We start from the raw sequence: 24,092 nt of genomic DNA on the forward strand, positions 1-24,092 counted from the left end.
ATTTGGAGCATGCATTGTAATTTGAGGACTTTGTTGCAACAATGGTTTTTCTGAAAAATGTTTGAACACCAGTGGACACTCGTGCTTTATAGGCTGTAAATCACAGCCTATAAAGGGGGGGGGGGGGGAACTGCTGTTTCTTCTCAGTATTTGCTCATACTGCGAAGAAACAGCAATGTCTTACCACAGTGTATGGCTGTTGTTAATAAGAAATGACTGATCTGACTTAAACAACTCAGGTAAGGTAAGGTAACAGACTGCTGATATAAAAACAGCCCTTCTCTTATGTTCTTTGGGCGCCACACTTTCTACTGCTGCTTTGTAGTCATAAAAACCACACATTTGTGGTTGTGACAGAACAGTCAGTCCAATAAAATATAGGACCAAGGATATTTTACACTGACAATCGCAACGTGCTCTATTCACAACATTAACATTATCTTATCTCACTGACAAAGTGCTGTATCTGAACTTGTGGCTTTTTAAATTATTTCTGGTCCACAGTGCCTCATTTGTGCAAAGCTTTTTTCTCTCTAATGAATGTGTCCTACATATTGTGACGGGCCTCAATTAAGGTGTTAAGTGTTTATTACTTAAAAGTGTAGTTTAGTGTTAAATAGTGTTCAGTGTGTAGAATTTTGTGATATCTAGTGTTGAAATTGCATGTTGCAACTGATTACCCCTCACCTCACGCTCTCCTTCCAAACATGAAAAAGAAACTGAAGCAGCCTTTAATTGTCATGAAAACTCAAAAGGTGTTTAGTTTTTTCAGTCTGGACTAATGTAAAAAACATAGTGGCCTCCGTAGAGAGGGTCCCCTCGAAGTATTTAAATTTAAAGGGCCTTTTCTGGGGTAAGGAAACTACAATTCATACAATTTAGATGAAATAAACTAGTGAAAACATGAGAATTATTGTACATTAAATAATAGTTCCCTTTCACTTAAATCTTACACACTGGGCCTTTAATAGTTTAAAACTTATGGCACTAAGGCCCTATCACTGTGTGACAGTCCCCTATACAGCTCACCTATGGAACAATCAAATAGAATTAACAAATGCCAACAGCTGCAAACAGCTCTTTCAGCTCATTGTTCCACAGTATATTCACATCAATGTTATTTTGCACAGATAATAAATTATTTATTTCTGACTGTATGCGTTATAAATGATACCCAGACTAGGCAGACTTAAGACCTAATTTATTGCTGATCGTAAGGCCCTGCAGAGGGTGGTGAAGACAGCGGAGCGTATCATCGGCTGCCATCTCCCTTCCGTGCAAGGCATCTACAACACAAGATGCCTGAGAAAAGCACGGAACATCATAAAGGACCACAGCCACCCAGGCTATGGAATCCTCACACTGCTGCCGTCTGGAAGACGTTACCGGAGCATCCGAGCACGGACTACCAGACTCACAAACAGCTTTTTCCCCCAGGCCGTAAGGCTTCTGAACCAGCAACACTGACCCACTGAACAGTCACATCACCATGTACATTCTGCTCCCTCATTCATACAACTACACTTACTACACATATATTATTTAATTTAATACTTAATTTAATATCCCGCACTCCTTCACCCTGTAAACTGCTGCTAGCCCTTCATTTAAATTCAAATTTAAACTGTTGTACTATGTTATATGTTAAAAGTTATATGTTGTTACTATGTTGTATGTTAAATGTTAAATGTTATGTTAAATGTTATATGTCACTAGGTTATATGTCACTAGGTTATATGTTAAATGTTATGTTAAATGTTATTTACTAGGTTAATGTTAAATGTTATGTTAAATGTGTTATGTTAAATGTTATATGTTACTATGTTATATGTCATATGTTATTATATATATATTTTTTTTTTTTAATTTTTAAATTTTTATTTTTTATCTTTTATTTTTATTTTTTATCTTGTATTTCCCGTCTACTGTGTAGATGTTGCCTGCCATGTCACAAGAATTTCACTGCTCTGATGACGATAAGTTATTTGGTGCATGTGACAATAAACTTTGATTTGATTTGATTTGCTCATCTGGTGTCTATTATAGACTAAATAAGACTATTTTCATCCATCATTCATGTCCATATGAAACTTGTCAAATTTTACAGGGTTTCAGGGAACAATCAGAGGACTCCTCACTGTATCCGGACCACAGAAACAGTGTGTGATCTGTCCAGCTCTCTGACTGACCTGAACGCCTACTACACAGCTGACGTCCTGTCCGAAACCCCGAGGGGGGCCACCACTGACCTCATTGAGTCCCCTCACACCAGCACACCACGGTTCTGCCCCTACAAAGACAGTACGTTCTTCTGCTACACTCGTGAAGACTTTTTTCTAATTGACAAAACGTGTTGGAAATAACAGCTGTTAAATTGTCCCAGAGCCCGTCAGTGCTCCGGTCCTTCCCAATGACCTCTTGTTGCAGCTCAGCTCTGTCTTTCTCAAGCTGCTTTCTGACATGCACCGAACTCAGCAGTTCCTCAGTATATTTGCCAGAGGAGGTGCATGTGTGAATGCAAATGTCCAAGTGAGACGCTCCCCAGTTTTTGCAGACTTTCTCCTCCTGGCCTCCTAGTATAATGTCCGTAGAATTTCAGGAGAATTCTACGGAAGTGTATTGCATTCACTTGAAAAAAAAAAAAAAAAACTGTTTTTTCTGAGTAATTTATTTTTTGGTTTGTTTTTTTGAATATTTTTTTCTGTTTTTCTGACAATTTTTTTTTTTCTGTTTTTCGAAGTAATTCTTATCTGTTTTTCGGAGTAGTTTTTTTTCTGAATTTCTGAATTATCGAGATACTTCGAACTCCCTCGGAACCTCCAACCTGCAAGTGACTCCCATGGACCTATGGTGACTCCTGCCCGCACATACATGCCCCATCTCAGCAGATCTGAATGGGCTTTCCTTCTGAGCAACCGCAAAGTCCTCAGGTGCCTGTGTAGATTCGACAAACTAATGATAATACCATCTGTATGACTTAAAGACAGGACTATCTCCCAGTGTCTTAAACCCAGATCAAAGTAAAACTTGATTAAACTAAACAAGCAGGTAATGTTTGTTTCCATTACATCTAGCTCTCAATAAAGGAATGAAAGCGTCTATTGTTTCAAATGCTCTCTAAACGCAGAAAAAAAAAATAGTCCAAAAAACAGAAGAAAAATTACTCCAAAAAATAGAAAAAAAAGTCAGCAAAACTGAAAAAATATTGATTTAGACATGCATTATAAACAGAGTTTTTTTTTTTTCAAGTGAATGCAATACGCTTCCGTTCAATGTGAAAGCACTGTGAGAGAGAGTGTTTGTGTGTGTGTTGCTGTTGTGAAAATGTCTGTGCAGAGAACCTCCTGTTGTGTTGTGCATGTTTGAAAGTCAGACTATGGGTAAACTCTGTAGCCAATACTGCTCACTTTACCTGTCATATCTAAAAATGGCTTCAGCGTTGTCAATGCTCACAATTTTTTGGCCTCTAACATAATTAAAATGGTAACTTCCATGAGTGATACAGTGGTGTACATGCACAGGTGACAGTCTCCCTCCCTTCTCCACAGCTGAGATAGGCAAACCTGACTTCAAGCTGGAGGTGATTGAAAGCCAAAAGAAAACCACCCTGTATGTGACTGACCCACTCACCGCCCTGTTTAAAGATGGCCACCAGCTGAACATCAGGGATATCTTTGCTGACCAGCTGCACTATAAAGTCACCGTAAAAACAAAAGCACTGGAAAGGTGAGTAAAAGGAGACATCACGATATCGGTCTCAAACAGGCATACATTTTTACTTATTATAAACTGCATGTTTTCCATTCTGTGTTTTCTGCGGAAAGTCCACATCTCTAAGACCAATTTAATAGAACTGACTGATCTGGACTTGCCTGTATGCCAGATGCGTCAGTGGAGAGCAACACACACGGCAGTAGTCTAGTCCTGACACTGAAGTTTTGGTGGCATTTACTTTTCATTGGTATTCTGTGTGAACTTACACACCAAATAAGACATTGTGAAGTATTTTTGCTCAAAACTAAGCATGCAGTTAAAATCTCTATAGCTTCTTGATGTCAACAGTGTTATTTTCTACATGAATAGACTGGAGCATCTAAATGGAATTGAAATGAAAGTTGTGCGAAAGGATGGAAACAGGGTGTATCCCTATATACCCTGTTTTATTCGTGGCAAAGCAAAGAATCAGTTAAAGCCGGATCTGACAGGACACTGGGTGTATTGCTGTGTGTGTGTGTGTGTGTGTGGGTGTAGCTGAAAAAAAAGCAGTCAATCGCAATGTCCCTTCTCGGGTTAAATAAAATGGTTGGCTGGTCTGGGAGTATGTCTAGATATACCACATGGCTCTCTTCAAAAGATGCAAGCATCATATGCAAATCAAAACTCGTAATTTAGTCATCTAAACATGGCACTGGTTTTTGTTAGGTTGCTACGCACGGGTCCTTTATCTAAAACTCTCTAAGTTTTACATTAACTGGAGCTGGGGACCATCAGTGAAGTAGAGGTAGCTGGCCACTGCCTCATATAAGAATAGCCATGCTCATCCTGCCATTCAGATGAGTTTTGATTTCTGTAGCATTAATTTGATCTTGTTTTGGTCTGGAATTCAGTTCCTGTCAGCCTTATCAGTTGAATTTCTTTTTTGTTTTAGTTCTTTATAAATTAATTTTTGTTAGAAAAATCTGATCCATCATGTGTCTTCCCTTATTTAGTGCCAGATGACTCTGATGCGCCAAACCAAGTTCTAAATTGCATGTGAAAATAAAACTGAAAATCTTGTAATTGGTACTGATGTTCAAGGACAAAAGATTATCAGCAAAGTTGGAGCAGCAAAACAAATCAAAAATAAAGAACCTGGGTGTTACTCAGGACTAGATTTTAATCCACACATAAACAATTTCACAAAGATTGCCTTTTATCATTTAAGAAACATTGCAAGAGTAAGACTGTACCTCACTTTGGAAACTGCCAAAAAGTTGATTCATGCTTTTATACTTTTTCGCCTGGACTACTGTAATGCACTATATTCAGGATTACCGAAAAAATCCATCGATCGCCTACAGCTTTTGCAAAATTCAGCAGCCATGGTTTTAATGAGAAATAGGAAAAGATTCCATATTACTCTTATTTTAGTGTCTTTACACTGGCTTCTAGCATCACTGAGGATTGATTTTAAAATTATTTTACTTGTTTTTAATTCTCTTAATGGTACAGCACCGTCATACATCTCTGACTGTTTATCGGAATATGTTACGAATCATTCCCTCAGGTCGTCTACAGCGGGCTTGCTCAATGTCCCCAAAACAAACTATAAAAGGTTTGGGGAAGCAGCAGGAAAGCTGTCTCAAAAGCCATCCTCCTGGGAAAGTAGATACAGTAAACACAAAGATCGATGTCATGAAGAAAAGCAGGAACTTGAAAGGTGCATAAAAATATCAAAAGAAATAGAGAAAACAACAACAATTTTTTTCTACAACTCCCAACATGCACTGAACTGTGCCTGTGGCCCCATATTTTTCTCATATTACTTCATGTAACTAAAGTCCATTGTTTGTGCTTCCATCTCTCTATCTCTCTCCCTCTCTCCAAATTTCACTACTAATACTACCACCATATTATGATTATGATGATGATGATAAACTGTTATTATTAATAATATAATTGCATCTCAATGTATCACTATTCATTATATTTATATTTTTATGACAACAACAGTCTCTCTCTGTCTCTCTCTCTCTCTTCTCTCCCCTCTTATCCACTCATCTCTCCTCTCCTCCATTATTCTCCTCTAGTCAAGGCAGATGGGCGCCCACACTGATTCCAGAAACTTGTTGTCGTCACTCACTCATAGTAAACTCACTTGAATACTATAATAATAATAATAATATTGATACTACTACTACTAATACACTTTATTCATATAGCACTTTAAAAAACGGAAGTGCTTTGACTGAAAAGCAAGCAAAGTAAATAAAAACTTGAACAAATAAAAGCAGTAATATGACAATCAAATATTAATTTGGTCCAATTTTTAGTGAAAATGGCAGAGCAGATGTTTTGGTTGCAAACCTAACAATGCTCTACTTGGCTCTACTATTGCTCTACTACTTACTTGTATGCAAGTAGAGCTATAATTCATCCTGCACATTGAGGCCTCCATCATGAAATACAATGCACAACAAAAGACATAAAACAGTTTATATTTTGTTACATGTGTAAAACATTACATACAATACAAAATACTATGAATATACACATTTCACTTAATAGTAACATGCCATCGCCCAAAGATATCAGTAATCATATCTTCAGTTTTAGAGCATTCCATTACTTCTGACTATACGTGTTGGCAGCTCTGTGCGGTAAACACATTTCCCATTAGTCTGCATGAAGGTGAGGTAAACACATTTCCCATTAGTCTGCATGAAGGTGACTGTCATCTTATGCTCAGTGACCTGGAAGTAAGCCACGCCTCCTATTGTGTGATTGACAGGACTGGAGTAGAGCTGCCAGGACTGAGGAACACTGTCCTTGTGAGTGGTGTCAGGATCGCTGACCACCCCACTCCCACTGACTACATATGAGCTCCCATCATCCTCTCTGATGAACTGTTAAAAATACAGAGACAGACAGCAAGATACAGCGACAAAATTCATTAAAGGTTCAGTGTGTAAGATTTAGGTGAAAGGGAGCAGAAACTGAATACAAAGTAATCCTAGTGATGTTTTCACTAGTGTGTTTTATCTAAATTGTACGATTGTTGTTTTCTTAGAATGAGCCATCTATATTTAAATACTTTATATTTACATGGGGAGCAGGTCCTCTCTACAGAGGCCGCCATGTTTTTACAGTAGTAAAAAGTGGACAAACTAAACGCCTCTTGAGTTTTTATGACAAGTGAAGGCTGCCACAGGTTCTCTTTCATGTTTGGAAGAGGAGGGTAAGATGAGGGGTATTCAGCTGCAACATGAAGCTGCGCAGTATAAGTAGGAAGTAATATTCAGGAAGACTTTCTCATAAACCGTTCCTGGCAGAGGCTGTCCACACAGAGCCCAGTTCTGCCGGAGGTTTCTTACACCTGGGAGTTTTTCCTCCCCGCTGTTGCTCATGCTTGCTCGGTGTGGAACAAGTTGGATTTTGTGTTTCTTCTTGGACTTGGACCTTTGTGCAGCACCCTTAGACAACTGCTTGTTGTGATACCGTGCTATATAAATTTGAAATTTGAAATATACAATTACTCACAAATCTATCTCTCTATATATATTTCTTCTTATTAATCAGCTGATTGTGGGCATTTTGAATGGCCATTCAGATATTGCCACAATCTCATCCAGCCAGTAGTGCGGTTGTGATCAAATTTGAAATCCTTTCTCCTCTCTCCGGCAGTCAGCTGTCATTAGTGATCCGCTGTAACTCCCCTTCAACCCAATCTCCTCCGGTTTAATCAGAAACCATGGTCCAGTCCAGCAGAGTCATTCATAATTATTTCTCCATCAACCCCTCTGATGCCGATGACATCACATAGGGGTCAAAATGCCAAAAGACTTAATTGCATAGAAAAAAAAAAAAAATTCAACTGTCAAGTTAAAGTCTCTCTCTGATTGAACTGTTCTCATATCCACCACTTGTTTCCAATCTTATTTCATTGTAGGGCTTTATGCAGCACATTGATTCCCTCTTACACTGACACACACATATTGACAATCAACACATCTGTATGCTTAGACTGCAACACTCGCATTGCACAGTAGATTCCTCTTGCTCCAACGTGTTTTACAGACACACAGATCACTTCATAATGTTCAGGTAATTATAAAATTAAATATAAAACCATATCATACAAGTGGTAGATGAAGTTACCAGATATTCCATCACAGTGTATCATTCTATGTAATTGTTTCCATCTTTTCAATCCCCCCTCCCTTTCTGCTTCTGTTGTGCAGTGACTTTAGTTTTTTTACGGTCATTTTGTGCCATACAGACTTGCATAGTGAAGATAAGGCTTACAGTGTACCATTCTTAATGCTGTCTTTACTCAGTAGCCATCACATTGTGCAATCATTTACTTCATTGAGATAAGTTGAAGCCAATTGTTGGACTGTAAGTTATACTACTGCAGGAAAAACAAATGCTCATCTTCCTGGAACAATATGTCAATACTGTGCTCATATAAAATAAATAAGATTTCATCTTTATGACTAATTATATTGACCAGTAATATCCGTTGAAACAAAGTATCATTTAACCCAATAACTATCTGGATGGTTTCTAATTTTTGAAAATGTATAAAACCTGTGATTGTGTAATGTGGGCAAATGCCAGTCTTGGTGCCAAAAAATATTGCAAACTAGCTTTGAACTATCAACAAGTACAGTCTTTGTAGCACCCACTAGTGAATGCCACCTCCTGTACAGAGAGGGGCAATCTTGCACATACTCTTCTCAAACACAGTGTGATAAGTGGGATATGAAAAAGTATAAATAACTGTCAAAGAGACAGACAGACAAATAACAACACACTGAGATACACTTCCTTGATGAATCTATGTACACATGATATTTTTTATGATTGAGCGTGCACTCAATTACATACCTGCAGATTGTGGTCATGGCCAGACAAGTACACAGTGACTCTGTATTTCTTCAGCAGGGGCCTCAGTCTGTTGACCAGACAGGATGTTGGTCCGTGATGGCCGATGGACCAGACAGGATAATGACCAGCCACCACAACATAGGCTGATATGACACATGTCATACATACTGGCACTTCAGTTAAAAGGCAGCAACAGGACAAAATGTAACTGTATCACAGCTTAGAGAACAACCACACTTCTGTCTCATTTGCTTCTGTTTCTGTATCATCTGGATCATCAAACACATTTTAATATAAGGTAAAGACAATGTGAGTACATCATTGGATTTATTGAAAGGAAAGAGTTCATCTAAATCCCCCATTGAAAGGTAATCCACCCCAAAACCTAAATACTGTTCTATTTGCAATAACTTTAAGTCTTTTACATCCCTGTGGAGGAATTTTTGAACCATTGCCATTGCAGGACTTTTTAAAATCCAGCACATAGGTTTTTGAGCATGAACTGTACATTCATGCTGTACTCTAAAGTCTTGCCACAGCATCATAACCGGGTTCAAGTTGAGAGCTAACATTTGGTGTTTGTCCTGATGCCTATGTAATTACGTGCTCAGGACATTATGTGTTGCTCTACAAATTGTTTGGAGTGTCCAGGCAGTTGTATTGGCAGTTTGCTAGTGCATGGCGTGAGTTTGGTTGCTTTGCAGCTTGTTTTTTCGAATTTAACTGTTGCTTGTGGGTATCGTTGTGTTATTGCGAAGTTGTGCTCTCCCTGTTGTTAAAAAAAATCCACTGTGTGTGTGTATGTGTGTGCAGAGGTGATAAAAGCACACACATTCTTTACTCAAGTAGAGGTACAGATACTTGTATTAAAAATAACTTGAGCTGAAGTTTAACCACTGTTTCGGCTTCTTTAACCAAGTAAAAGTATAAAAGTACAGGTTCTGAAATGTACTTTGACTTCTTTAACTGAACTACTCTTACTTCAAATAAAGTAAAAAACAATTCACTTAAACGGAGGGTTAAAGCAAAGATTTTTGAGCATGAAAAACTGTCCACAAGAAAATGAGTACAATGTATTGAATGAAGTATTTTCTTAAAAGGTCCAGTGTATAAGACTTAGGAGAAAGTGATCTATTGGCAAGAATTGAATATAAAATAATCCACCAGTGGGCAATCGTCAAAATTGTACAGATTGAACAGAATGGGCCCTGCTAGATGTAAATACTTTATATTTACATCAGGAGCGCGTCCAAACTGGACAAACTAAAGCTTTTGAGTTTTTATGTCAGCTGAAGTTCACCACAGGTTCTACTTCCCACCTCTGAGAGTGTTTATGTACATATGATATTCATTAGCGATATTCACTGCCACTAGATGTCGCACTAGCAGCAGTATCTCAAACCATAGCAAATGTGGAGGTAATCCTGTAATTCTCCATTTACTTTAATTAAATCTCAATAGGTATATGTTTATATCAGTGATGTAAGTGTGGATATTTCAGTGGATAAGATGCATGGTGCTAAAAAGGGAACCTTTTTATTAAGAGCACCTGCTAAAATGCAAAAATTAGACTTTTTTTCTTTTAATTTTTTCTTTGCCCAAACAACACCTAGCATAATATAAGGAGATTCACTTGGGGGTTGGGGGTTTACAGATAGCAAGTGGCTGATCCCTTATTCAGTAGAACATGTACTTGTACAATGTAACTTGTACAATGCTCAATGATATAGATATCCATTTCAGATTTCTGCAACATACTTTGTAAGTTTATCCATAATTAATTATGAAAATAAATCCAGTTTATGATTTGTGATATATGACAATTTGATTGTGACTGATCATAATTCAAGGTCAGCTTTAATTTGCCTCAATTCAAGATACTTTAAATGAGGTTTAAAGTGAGAATGTCATCGTAGAAATCCTGAACTTGAATTGTGACTAATGAAGCATTGTGTTAGTTCATGCAGGACACAGAGTCATGTGCTCAGCTACCGATAGGTTTATGGGTGCTCGTCAGTCACCCACCAATCACAGCCCATTCTCTCACCAAAGTGGTCTATTTAAATACGACCTCATCCTCACTGATCCCTGCTCAGCTCTAACACTTTTAGCACTGTAATGGAAATGTTACATTTTTGTATGTATAATTGCATGAGCAAAGATGTATGTGGAGGACTGACCAAATGGTTGACCAAATTGTTAATCGAAAAGGGCAACTTTAAGGTTTACGATGGTGGCTTAAGAGACTTGAGTTTTATGGCCTTGAGAAACCACAACTTTATGGTATCTTTTAGTATCTCTGATTGGGATCAAACAACTGGGTTCTCACAGGGGGGGTCATCCACAGAACATGTAAACAAAAGGACAGGATGTCTCCTCCACTGAGTGAAACTACAGAAGGGTAATATATACCTTTGCATGCTTAGTGGGAGGGGGCTGTGAGTTATAAGAACATAGATTCTCCTATGTTCTTTGCTCATTTGTGCATGTCAATCAGGTGATGTGTATTAATGAGTCCATCTGCAGATGCTGAATTAAACTTACAGAAAGAAGTGTTTGACTTTGTGCTTGTTTCACAGAAATTGCCACCACAGCACAGAGTACAAACACGGTTGTGGTAAATCATCTTAACCAAAGTACCTTGCCTGCTACGCCCACTGGGGGGTTCTGCATATGTTCCCTGTTTCATCTTAGCACGCTGCTCAGCTAACCAGGGAACATCCAAAGAATGGAACCTTCAGCGCCAATCATAACTGTGTCCCCATTTGCAACAAATGGGTAAATCATAACAAAGGGTTCCTGACTGAACTCGGAATTAAATGGTTAATATCTGAAACTATAATAGTTCAACTGAATTGTAGAAATCTAATGTTATTTTAATGCTACCATTACCTGTCTTGACATGTACTGTAGATGCTTGAGAGAGTGTCTGAGCCAGGGACAGTAGACATCACTGAGGTTCCATCAATAAGGTGAGTATTGAAACACATGATATTTTACAATATACTGTGATGTAGATTCTCAGAAAGTTACAGAAATTTGTGGGGAAAAATTGTTTGCAGATGCTATGAATGTCATGTTAATTTCTGACACTCAGTTCACATTTATAGAGTTGGCTCGTTTTGTCAAGAAATCATCCATGTAAAATAAAAGAACATGGAACAAATTATTTATCATGTATTCCTATAATTATTTCTTTACCATTTTCACATTCAGTATGGCCACAGGCATTATGTTTTCAAGTTGTTTATCCATCTGTCTGTCCCATTCATGTGAATGCGATATCTCATGAACAACTACGTTGTGTTAGTCAAAGGTCAAAAGGTCAAGCTCACATGACTTTGCATTGTTTTGAATACAATTTATCAAGATTGTCCAAAGGAAATATCATTACATGTGGCACAAACATTCATTTGGACTCAATGATGACTTGAATAGAATTCAGTTGTCAAAGATCAAATGGCAAGGTCACTAGGACCTCACAAAGCACACTACTTGCCTTGTAAATGCGATATATCCGAAATGCCTTCAAGGAATTCTTTCACATTCACATGAATTTGGGTTTCATTTTGGTAGCCAAATGTCACAGTGTTCTCACAAAGTATGTAAATATTTTTCCTTAAATTGATATCTAAAGATCAGCTCATGGGAATGTCGTCAAACTTGGTAAAAATATTAACTTCAATTCAAAGATGAAGGATTGTATTCCCTTCGAAGTTAAAGGTCAGAGTAACGTCACTGTGAATGTGATATGTTAGGACTGTCAGTAGGGAATTTCATTATATCTGGTAACTTGGACTGCTTGAGGGAATTTCTTGAGATTATATCAAAGAATAAAGTGATTGAACAGAGTAAGGTATTGAGATGAATCGCATATGATTCAGACTTCACACCAAACACAGCAGATAGTAGATTCAGTAGATGGGATGCGGGACCAAAAATATTTTGTGAACTTTTTAAAAAGAAGACCATCAAAAGTTTTCAGGATCTAAAAAATCGGTATGGATTAAACAATCAAGATTTATACAGATATCTACAGATGCGGCATTATATGGAGAAAACTATAAAAAAGTTTAATTCAGATGAGCCTGAGTCAGGAATCATTAAGTTATTCATCTCAGCATATGATTCAGACCAGGGAAAGAAACTAATCACAAAACTATATTAAGAAGTTGAAAGATTAAAGGGTAACAATATGACATATATAAAAGAAAAGTGGGGAAAAGAGGCTGGGTGGCAGTTATCAGAGGAGGAATGGGACAAGGTAAATGAAGGACAGTGGAAAACAACATGCTCCCTCTCATGGAGAGAATATGGTTGGAAGAACATTGTAAGATACTTTATTACACCAACACAACAGAAATCTCAAGACACACAACATTGGAGACTGTGTGGGGAAAATAAGGCCAACCATTTTCATATCTTTTGGGGATGCCCTTGTATTATACCTTTTTGGCAAGAGTTAAAGAAGAGTATGGAAACAATTCTGAAAGTGCAAATTCCACTTTCAATTGAAGTTTTATATTTGGGAAAAGAGAACCAGGAGATTAAATACATATTTCGAATAATGGTGGTGGTGGCTAAAAAGGCCATCACCAGAAAATGGCTAAAAAAAGATCCACCAAAAAGAGAGGATTATATATAGAATGGAGAAGCTGACTTTCTCAGCTAGACTAAAATCAGAAACTTTTAAAAACTACTGGGAAAACTGGATTGATTTTGTGTCTCCATTGAGAGCAGACTTTGTGCAATAAGGACAGTGTGTATTGCAGAGTGTTGACCCCCTTGGTTCAGGCTACAAACTTGTTTATTGTTCATTTATTTATTTGATATGTTTACCCCAATCAGGAGACAAGGAACAATGCAGGAGAGGTGTGAAAATAAGGACAAGAGTGAAAAAGCGGTTCATTTTACTTCACATTTACTCTACTGTAACTTTACTTGAGAATTCATGTCCAATTATGTCTCTGCTCTGCGGTGGACAAGCATAAGAATGTTTTGTACTGTTGTAAAATTATACAGATTATGTAAAATATTGATTGAATATTGATATGTGGAATCAATAAAAAAGATAATTTTAAAAAAAAAGCTCTGGGTGTTGCAGGTCAAAAGATCAAATTTAGGGCCTTTTGGGTTCAAATGCCTGGTTAGGGTAACTACACATGCTCTTACTGCTGCTGGTGTTAGAATAACTTTTTGAACATAAAAACACAAGAATAAACAAAAATACTGTTCTCTAAGTGCTGCAACTGACAGTAAACATTACAACCATAACATGAATATGCTCTAGTATTAGAATAAGAGAAATTAAATGTTACTCTGCTACTTCAGCTAACTTGCGGGTAAAGCACAATATTCCATGTGTCACAAAAAGCAACAAGTGTCAGAACCTGTCTGACTGCCTAATTCAACCAGGCACAACTTATTTTCTTTCGCACCTGCGGACACCAGGCCGAAATAGGTGGATGGGCTTTCTGTAAAGAAGGCTCCTGTCGTGGTTTCAAAGCTCTATGTGCTTTGTGGCATTTGCTGGAGGTCCGTCAAATTGCAATTCATAATGAAAAGGGAATCAAATGTTAGTGTAAATCCCTAGAATATGCTGGCCCCTCATTTCAGACGAAAAAGCCTCAAACTGTTTGAAAGTTACACCTTTGGGATCATGTAGGCCCCCCGATCAACATTCTTCCCTCTCATACCCGTATGTACTCTGTACGGCTATCAAGATGGAGCCCTTAGAAATGGGCTTAATTGATACCAAAGGTCACAAAGGTCACCTGGGCCCCTGTGTGGTTTTGGTGTAAATCGGTAATGCAGGCTCAAAGAGCCCCTCGTGACCAGTGGGTCAAATTTGGAGCTTCTCGGCCCTTGGGAAGGCCCCAAAAGGGATTGTTATTTTCCCAAAAAGCTCCAGTACCAAGAGGCTGCCAACCCTGTTTAGGCCCCTGACCAGGTAGAGGGCTAAAATCCAAATGACAACTCATGTAACGTTGATAAGAAATTCCCTCAAGCAGTGAGTCCAAGTTACCAGATATAATGAAATTCCCTACTGAAAGTCCTTACATATCACATTCACAGTGATGTTACTCTGACCTTTTACTTCAAAGGGAATAAAATCCTTCATCTTTGAGTTGAAGTTAATGTTTTTACCAAGTTTGACGATATTCCCATGAGCTGATCTTTAGATATCAATTTAAGGAAAAATATTTACATACTTTGTGAGAACACTGTGACATTTGGCTACCAAAATGAAACCCAAATTCATGTGAATGTTTGTGCCAAATGTGAAAGAATTCCCTGAAGGCATTTCGGATATATTGCATTTACAAGGCAAGAAGTGTGCTTTGTGAGGTCCTAGTGACCTTGCCATTTGATCTTTGACAATTGAATTTTATTCAAGTCATCATTGAGTCCAAATGAATGTTTGTGCCACATGTAATGATATTTCCTTTGGACAATCTTGATTACGAAATCACAAAACAGCTGGAAAACAGTAGCTCTGCGTGCACAAAAGCGCTGGAAACGGCGAGAGAAGCTTAAAAATGCAACCTTAGTTCAGAAGATTTACTTTTGTTCACAAAGTGGCTCAGCGTGCACAAAAGCGCTGGAAATGGCGAGAGAAGCTTAAAAATGCAACCTTAGTTCAGAAGAATTACTTTTACTCACAAAGTGGTTCTGAGTGCACAAAACAGCTGGAAACAGTAGCTCTGCGTGCACAAAAGCGCTGGAAATGGCGAGAGAAGCTTAAAAATGCAACCTTAGTTCAGAAGATGTACTTTTGTTCACAAAGTGGCTCAGCGTGCACAAAAGCGCTGGAAATGGCGAGAGAAGCTTAAAAATGCAACCTTAGTTCAGAAGATTTACTTTTGTTCACAAAGTGGTTCTGAGTGCACAAAACAGCTGGAAACAGTAGCTCTGCGTGCACAAAAGCGCTGGAAACGGTGAGAGAAGCTTAAAAATGCAACCTTAGTTCAGAAGATTTACTTTTGTTCACAAAGTGGTTCTAAGACCACAAAACAGCTGTAAACAGTAGCTCTGCGTGCACTAAAGCGCTGGAAACGGCGAGAGAAGCTTAAAAATGCAACCTTAGTTCAGAAGATTTACTTTTGTTCACAAAGTGGCTCTGCGTGCACAAAAGCGCTGGAAATGGCGAGAGAAGCTTAAAAATGCAACCTTAGTTCAGAAGATTTACTTTTGTTCACAAAGTGGTTCTAAGTGCACAAAACAGCTGGAAACAGTAGCTCTGCGTGCACAAAAGCGCTGGAAACGGCGAGAGAAGCTTAAAAATGCAACCTTAGTTCAGAAGATTTACTTTTGTTCACAAAGTGGCTCTGCGTGCACAAAAGCGCTGGAAATGGCGAGAGAAGCTTAAAAATGCAACCTTAGTTCAGAAGATTTACTTTTGTTCACAAAGTGGTTCTGAGTGCACAAAACAGCTGGAAACAGTAGCTCTGCGTGCACAAAAGCGCTGGAAACGGTGAGAGAAGCTTAAAAATGCAACCTTAGTTCAGAAGATTTACTTTTGTTCACAAAGTGGTTCTAAGACCACAAAACAGCTGTAAACAGTAGCTCTGCGTGCACTAAAGCGCTGGAAACGGCGAGAGAAGCTTAAAAATGCAACCTTAGTTCAGAAGATTTACTTTTGTTCACAAAGTGGCTCTGCGTGCACAAAAGCGCTGGAAATGGCGAGAGAAGCTTAAAAATGCAACCTTAGTTCAGAAGATTTACTTTTGTTCACAAAGTGGTTCTAAGTGCACAAAACAGCTGGAAACAGTAGCTCTGCGTGCACAAAAGCGCTGGAAACGGCGAGAGAAGCTTAAAAATGCAACCTTAGTTCAGAAGATTTACTTTTGTTCACAAAGTGGTTCTGAGTGCACAAAACAGCTGGAAACAGTAGCTCTGCGTGCACAAAAGCGCTGGAAACGGCGAGAGAAGCTTAAAAATGCAACCTTAGTTCAGAAGATTTACTTTTGTTCACAAAGTGGCTCTGCGTGCACAAAAGCGCTGGAAATGGCGAGAGAAGCTTAAAAATGCAACCTTAGTTCAGAAGATTTACTTTTGTTCACAGAGTGGTTCTGAGTGCACAAAACAGCTGGAAACAGTAGCTCTGCGTGCACAAAAGCGCTGGAAACGGTGAGAGAAGCTTAAAAATGCAACCTTAGTTCAGAAGATTTACTTTTGTTCACAAAGTGGTTCTGAGTGCACAAAACAGCTGGAAGCAGTAGCTCTGCGTGCACAAAAGCGCTGGAAACGGCGAGAGAAGCTTAAAAATGCAACCTTAGTTCAGAAGATTTACTTTTGTTCACAAAGTGGCTCTGCGTGCACAAAAGCGCTGGAAATGGCGAGAGAAGCTTAAAAATGCAACCTTAGTTCAGAAGATTTACTTTTGTTCACAAAGTGGTTCTAAGAGCACAAAATAGCTGGAAACAGTAGCTCTGCGTGCACAAAAGCGCTGGAAACGACGAGAGAAGCTTAATAATGCAACCTTAGTTCAGAAGATTTACTTTTGTTCACAAAGGTTCTGAGTGCACAAAACAGCTGGAAACAGTAGCTCTGCGTGCACAAAAGCGCTGGAAATGGCGAGAGAAGCTTAAAAATGCAACCTTAGTTCAGAAGATTTACTTTTGTTCACAAAGTGGTTCTGAGTGCACAAAACAGCTGGAAACAGTAGCTCTGCGTGCACAAAAGCGCTGGAAACGGCGAGAGAAGCTTAAAAATGCAACCTTAGTTCAGAAGATTTATTTTTGTTCACAAAGTGGTTCTGAGTGCACAAAACAGCTGGAAACAGTAGCTCTGCGTGCACAAAAGCGCTGGAAATGGCGAGAGAAGCTTAAAAATGCAACCTTAGTTCAGAAGATTTACTTTTGTTCACAAATTGGTTCTAACAGCACAAAACAGCTGGAAACAGTAGCTCTGCGTGCACAAAAGCGCTGGAAATGGCGAGAGAAGCTTAAAAATGCAACCTTAGTTCAGAAGATTTACTTTTGTTCACAAAGTGGTTCTAAGAGCACAAAATAGCTGGAAACAGTAGCTCTGCGTGCACAAAAGCGCTGGAAACTGCGAGAGAAGCTTAAAAATGCAACCTTAGTTCAGAAGATTTACTTTTGTTCACAAAGTGGCTCTGCGTGCACAAAAGCGCTGGAAATGGCGAGAGATGCTTATAAATGCAACCTTAGTTCAGAAGATTTACTTTTGTTCACAAAGTGGTTCTAAGAGCACAAAATAGCTGGAAACAGTAGCTCTGCGTGCACAAAAGCGCTGGAAACGACGAGAGAAGCTTAATAATGCAACCTTAGTTCAGAAGATTTACTTTTGTTCACAAAGTGGTTCTGAGTGCACAAAACAGCTGGAAACAGTAGCTCTGCGTGCACAAAAGCGCTGGAAATGGCGAGAGAAGCTTAAAAATGCAACCTTAGTTCAGAAGATGTACTTTTGTTCACAAAGTGGTTCTGAGTGCACAAAACAGCTGTAAACAGTAGCTCTGCGTGCACAAAAGCGCTGGAAAAGGCGAGAGAAGCTTAAAAATGCAACCTTAGTTCAGAAGATTTACTTTTGTTCACAAAGTGGCTCTGCGTGCACAAAAGCGCTGGAAATGGCGAGAGAAGCTTAAAAATGCAACCTTAGTTCAGAAGATTTACTTTTACTCACAAAGTGGTTCTGAGTGCACAAAACAGCTGGAAACAGTAGCTCTGCGTGCACAAAAGCGCTGGAACCGGCGAGAGAAGCTTAAAAATGCAACCTTAGTTCAGAAGATTTACTTTTGTTCACAAAGTGGTTCTGAGTGCACAAAACAGCTGGAAACAGTAGCTCTGCGTGCACAAAAGCGCTGGAAATGGCGAGAGAAGCTTAAAAATGCAACCTTAGTTCAGAAGATTTACTTTTGTTCACAAAGTGGCTCTGCGTGCACAAAAGCGCTGGAAATGAAGAGAGAAGCTTAAAAATGCAACCTTAGTTCAGAAGATTTACTTTTGTTCACAAAGTGGTTCTGAGTGCACAAAACAGCTGGAAACAGTAGCTCTGCGCGCACAAAAGCGCTGGAACCGGCGAGAGAAGCTTAAAAATGCAACCTTAGTTCAGAAGATTTACTTTTGTTCACAAATTGGTTCTAACAGCACAAAACAGCTGGAAACAGTAGCTCTGCGTGCACAAAAGCGCTGGAAACTGCGAGAGAAGCTTAAAAATGCAACCTTAGTTCAGAAGATTTACTTTTGTTCACAAAGTGGCTCTGCGTGCACAAAAGCGCTGGAAATGGCGAGAGAAGCTTAAAAATGCAACCTTAGTTCAGAAGATTTACTTTTGTTCACAAAGTGGTTCTAAGAGCACAAAATAGCTGGAAACAGTAGCTCTGCGTGCACAAAAGCGCTGGAAACGACGAGAGAAGCTTAATAATGCAACCTTAGTTCAGAAGATTTACTTTTGTTCACAAAGTGGCTCTGCGTGCACAAAAGCGCTGGAAATGGCGAGAGAAGCTTAAAAATGCAACCTTAGTTCAGAAGATTTACTTTTGTTCACAAAGTGGTTCTAAGAGCACAAAATAGCTGGAAACAGTAGCTCTGCGTGCACAAAAGCGCTGGAAACTGCGAGAGAAGCTTAAAAATGCAACCTTAGTTCAGAAGATTTACTTTTGTTCACAAAGTGGCTCTGCGTGCACAAAAGCGCTGGAAATGGCGAGAGAAGCTTAAAAATGCAACCTTAGTTCAGAAGATTTACTTTTGTTCACAAAGTGGTTCTAAGAGCACAAAATAGCTGGAAACAGTAGCTCTGCGTGCACAAAAGCGCTGGAAACGACGAGAGAAGCTTAATAATGCAACTTTAGTTCAGAGGATTAACTTTTGTTCACAAAGTGGCTCTGCGTGCACAAAAGCGCTGGAAATGGCGAGAGAAGCTTAAAAATGCAACCTTAGTTCAGAAGATTTACTTTTGTTCACAAAGTGGTTCTGAGTGCACAAAACAGCTGGAAACAGTAGCTCTGCGTGCACAAAAGCGCTGGAAATGGCGAGAGAAGCTTAAAAATGCAACCTTAGTTCAGAAGATGTACTTTTGTTCACAAAGTGGTTCTGAGTGCACAAAAGCGCTGGAAATGGCGAGAGAAGCTTAAAAATGCAACCTTAGTTCAGAAGATTTACTTTTGTTCACAAAGTGGTTCTAAGTGCACAAAGCAGCTGGAAACAGTAGCTCTGCGTGCACAAAAGCGCTGGAAACGGCGAGAGAAGCTTAAAAATGCAACCTTAGTTCAGAAGATTTACTTTTGTTCACAAAGTGGTTCTGAGTGCACAAAACAGCTGGAAACAGTAGCTCTGCGTGCACAAAAGCGCTGGAAACGGCGAGAGAAGCTTAAAAATGCAACCTTAGTTCAGAAGATTTACTTTTGTTCACAAAGTGGCTCTGCGTGCACAAAAGCGCTGGAAATGGCGAGAGAAGCTTAAAAATGCAACCTTAGTTCAGAAGATTTACTTTTACTCACAAAGTGGTTCTGAGTGCACTAAACAGCTGGAAACAGTAGCTCTGCGTGCACAAAAGCGCTGGAACCGGCGAGAGAAGCTTAAAAATGCAACCTTAGTTCAGAAGATTTACTTTTGTTCACAAAGTGGTTCTGAGTGCACAAAACAGCTGGAAACAGTAGCTCTGCGTGCACAAAAGCGCTGGAAACGGCGAGAGAAGCTTAAAAATGCAACCTTAGTTCAGAAGATTTACTTTTGTTCACAAATTGGTTCTAACAGCACAAAACAGCTGGAAACAGTAGCTCTGCGTGCACAAAAGCGCTGGAAACTGCGAGAGAAGCTTAATAATGCAACTTTAGTTCAGAGGATTAACTTTTGTTCACAAAGTGGCTCTGCGTGCACAAAAGCGCTGGAAATGGCGAGAGAAGCTTAAAAATGCAACCTTAGTTCAGAAGATTTACTTTTGTTCACAAAGTGGTTCTAAGTGCACAAAGCAGCTGGAAACAGTAGCTCTGCGTGCACAAAAGCGCTGGAAACGGCGAGAGAAGCTTAAAAATGCAACCTTAGTTCAGAAGATTTACTTTTGTTCACAAAGTGGTTCTGAGTGCACAAAACAGCTGGAAACAGTAGCTCTGCGTGCACAAAAGCGCTGGAAACGGCGAGAGAAGCTTAAAAATGCAACCTTAGTTCAGAAGATTTACTTTTGTTCACAAAGTGGCTCTGCGTGCACAAAAGCGCTGGAAATGGCGAGAGAAGCTTAAAAATGCAACCTTATTTCAGAAGATTTACTTTTACTCACAAAGTGGTTCTGAGTGCACAAAACAGCTGGAAACAGTAGCTCTGCGTGCACAAAAGCGCTGGAACCGGCGAGAGAAGCTTAAAAATGCAACCTTAGTTCAGAAGATTTACTTTTGTTCACAAAGTGGTTCTGAGTGCACAAAACAGCTGGAAACAGTAGCTCTGCGTGCACAAAGGCGCTGGAAACGGCGAGAGAAGCTTAAAAATGCAACCTTAGTTCAGAAGATTTACTTTTGTTCACAAAGTGGCTCTGCGTGCACAAAAGCGCTGGAAATGGCGAGAGAAGCTTAAAAATGCAACCTTAGTTCAGAAGAATTACTTTTGTTCACAAAATGGTTCTGAGTGCACAAAACAGCTGGAAACAGTAGCTCTGCGTGCACAAAAGCACTGGAAACGGCGAGAGAAGCTTAAAATTGCCACTTTGGTCCAGATGATGAATTTTTAATGACTAAAGGTGAAAATCAGAACACACGGGTAGTGGATGGTCACCTTGAACAAGGCTCAGGTGAAATATCCCTGTCAACTTTAAAATAATTTTGTAAAGTAATGCTTTCAAGTTTTTAATTCCATAATGTAAATAGTCGAGCTGTTGACTTCTTAATCTAATATTTGCTCAAAGTTGATTAAAATTGCTTAAGACAGTGAGATAAGGATATATTTGCTACAATGAATAAGATATTGATTTTCTTAATAAAGATTAACCTTAAAAAGACTTCCCCCCACTCTTGTTTAGGATGACCCTCACTATCTGAATGTAAAATCTCACGTAATTTTGCTGTACGCATTTTGAGTAAATTCAAGGGAAAGTCAGTTAAATTTTAATTATGGCATCCATAACCTTCTCCTATTATGTGTTAGGATAGGTCTTTTTTTTACCTAAAAAAAAAAATCCTTAAGAGCTGACTTAGAATCTTCACCTCATCCTCGTTCAGGATGATGCCCACTATTTGTTTATAATATTTCAATTTTTTTTACGAACATTTTTTGAGAAAGTGAAAGGCAGCTCAATTTTCATTATGGCAAAAATATGAACCCAAAAAAGTCCTTAAAAGGTAACCCTAACCCTCTAAACATAATTAAGACTAAATTCATATAAGGTCACTGTGAACCTTGACCCTTGACCACTTTAATTTGTTTGAGTCCAAGTGACTCCATTGAGAAGGAATTCCCTCAAGCAGTGAGTCCAAGTTACCAGATATAATGAAATTCCCTACTGACAGTCCTAATATATCACATTCACAGTGACGTGAGGTAACTCTGACCTTTAACTTCGAAGGGAATAAAATCCTTCATCTTTGAGTTTAAGTTAATGTTTTTACCAAGTTTGACGACATTCCCATGAGCTGATCTTTAGATATCAATTTAAGGAAAAATATTTACATACTTTGTGAGAACACTGTGACATTTGGCTACCAAAATGAAATCCAAATTCATGTGAATGTTTGTGCCAAATATGAAAGAATTCCCTGAAGGCATTTTGGATATATATTGCATATACAAGGCAAGAAGTGTGCTTTGTGAGGTGCTAGTGACCTTGCCATTTGATCTTTGATCCTTCATCAATCACATCCAAAAGATGTCCCTACTTTTGGTGTATGTCTGACAATGATAAAGTCTAATCAGGAAGGAGCTCAACACTCCTAATTGCATTTATCACTGCATAAATATTTTGTGATTTACTTCTTAACATCTGTTTAAATCATCATTATTATTATTGAGATCACATGTCTTTTCCCCTCCCATAACCCCTTTTGGTCCAAAGTTCTAAAACTTTCAATCCCATTTGTTCAACAAAATACAAAATTTGGAGGACCAAAGTTATGCTGATATGGGAAAAACATTAGAAATTCCCAAATTATTTCTAATTTACTTTTCTTAAAATTTGTTTTTTATTTATTTTTTATTTTAGGATTGAATTCTTTGTTAATAACGTCAAAAAGCCAATGATGCCCCTAATATACTTAAATTTACTTACCTTTACTGACCTTTGGCAGTTGAGAACTCCTCTCTCTCTCTTTTTTTCCCCTGTCTGCTTAAAGCAGATTGACCGCAGCGTCGATATAATCCTGGCTCAGGTCTCAGTCCTCCAGTCCTAGCCACATCTCTGGTGCAAAACTCTATTACCTATATAATATCATAGTTTGTTAAATCATGAGCCCGACTTCAGAACCCAATATAACAAGTGTATTAAATCAACAAACACTCCGTATATTTATACTCCTTAACTCTGTGACCTCCTCTTAGATCACCAGCATGTTTATTCCAATACTCTTCAGTTAACCCAGTTAACTACGTGATCTCCAAGATCACCAACAGGCTTATTCTCTATTCCTTAGTTAACCCAATTAACTCTGTGATCTCCAAGACCACCTGAAGCTTCCTTGATTCTACATCGGTTCCAAACCACGCCATGCAGACACGTCGGTCACTCACCCAGTGAGAGAATCGTTTCCCTTCTGAATTTGTCTTCCCAGAAAGACAGTGTCTCTGTGCTACTTGGTCCCCCAGATTACAGCAGTGAGAGCACTCTTTGGTTCTCAGGCATCAGGCCCTCACGTCTCTACCCTCTTTTGTCAGGGAGGGTGAGGTCAGAGACCCAGACTACCTGTGCAGTTTTACCTTTCATCCCTGAGATCCAGAGTGTCCTCTCACACGAGTGATCCTGCCGACAACGCCAAAATTGTGGTGGAAATTTCTGTGAAACAAGCACAAAGTCAAACACTTCTTTTTGTAAGTTTAATTCAGCATCTGCAGATGGACTCATCAGTACACATCACCTGAATGACATGCACAAATGAGCACAGAACTTAGGAGAATCTGTGTTCTTAAAACTCGCAGCCCCTTTCCACTAAGCATGCAAAGGTATATATTACCCTCCTGTAGTTTCACTCAGTGGAGGAGACATCCCGTCCTTTTGTTTACATGTTCTGTGGATGACCCCCCCTGTGAGAACACAGTTGTTTGATCCCAATCAGAGATACTAAAAGATACCATAAAGTTGTGGTTTCTCAAGGCCATAAAACTCAAGTCTCTTAAGCCACCATCGTAAACATTAAAGTTGCCCTTTTAGATTAACAATTTGGTCAACCATTTGGTCAGTCCTCGACATACAGTACATGTCTGCTCATGCAATTATACATACACAAATGTAACATTTCCATTACAGTGCTAAAAGTGTTATAGCTGAGCAGGGATCAGTGAGGATGAGGTCGTATTTAAAGGGACCGCTTTGGTGAGAGAATGGGCTGTGATTGGTGAGTGACTGAT

At 38.9% G+C, this 24,092-nt stretch overlaps 1 protein-coding gene across 1 annotated transcript; it reads left to right on the forward strand.

The window, feature by feature from the left end:
• Window positions 1-570: 570 nt before the first annotated feature.
• LOC138405263 (tissue factor-like) lies at window positions 571-6,758 on the forward strand. Its single transcript, XM_069512575.1, has 3 exons — window positions 571-2,301; window positions 3,549-3,726; window positions 6,491-6,758. The coding sequence occupies exons 1-3, from the start codon at window positions 2,085-2,087 to the stop codon at window positions 6,579-6,581; spliced, it is 486 nt and encodes a 161-aa protein (XP_069368676.1). The 5' UTR covers window positions 571-2,084; the 3' UTR covers window positions 6,582-6,758.
• The last annotated feature ends 17,334 nt before the right edge of the window (window positions 6,759-24,092 follow it).

Source organism: Paralichthys olivaceus, chromosome 17 (genome assembly GCF_024713975.1).
Source record: "Paralichthys olivaceus isolate ysfri-2021 chromosome 17, ASM2471397v2, whole genome shotgun sequence".
Taxonomy (NCBI): Eukaryota; Metazoa; Chordata; class Actinopteri; order Pleuronectiformes; family Paralichthyidae; genus Paralichthys; species Paralichthys olivaceus.

Bases quoted from the DNA above. Each gene is read 5' to 3' on its own strand.
- LOC138405263 (XM_069512575.1), top strand. From the start codon at position 2,085: ATGAAACTTGTCAAATTTTACAGGGTTTCAGGGAACAATCAGAGGACT. The intron at 2,302-3,548 runs GTACGTTCTTCT...CCTTCTCCACAG, and splicing joins GTTCTGCCCCTACAAAGACA to CTGAGATAGGCAAACCTGAC. The intron at 3,727-6,490 runs GTGAGTAAAAGG...TGTGATTGACAG, and splicing joins AAAACAAAAGCACTGGAAAG to GACTGGAGTAGAGCTGCCAG.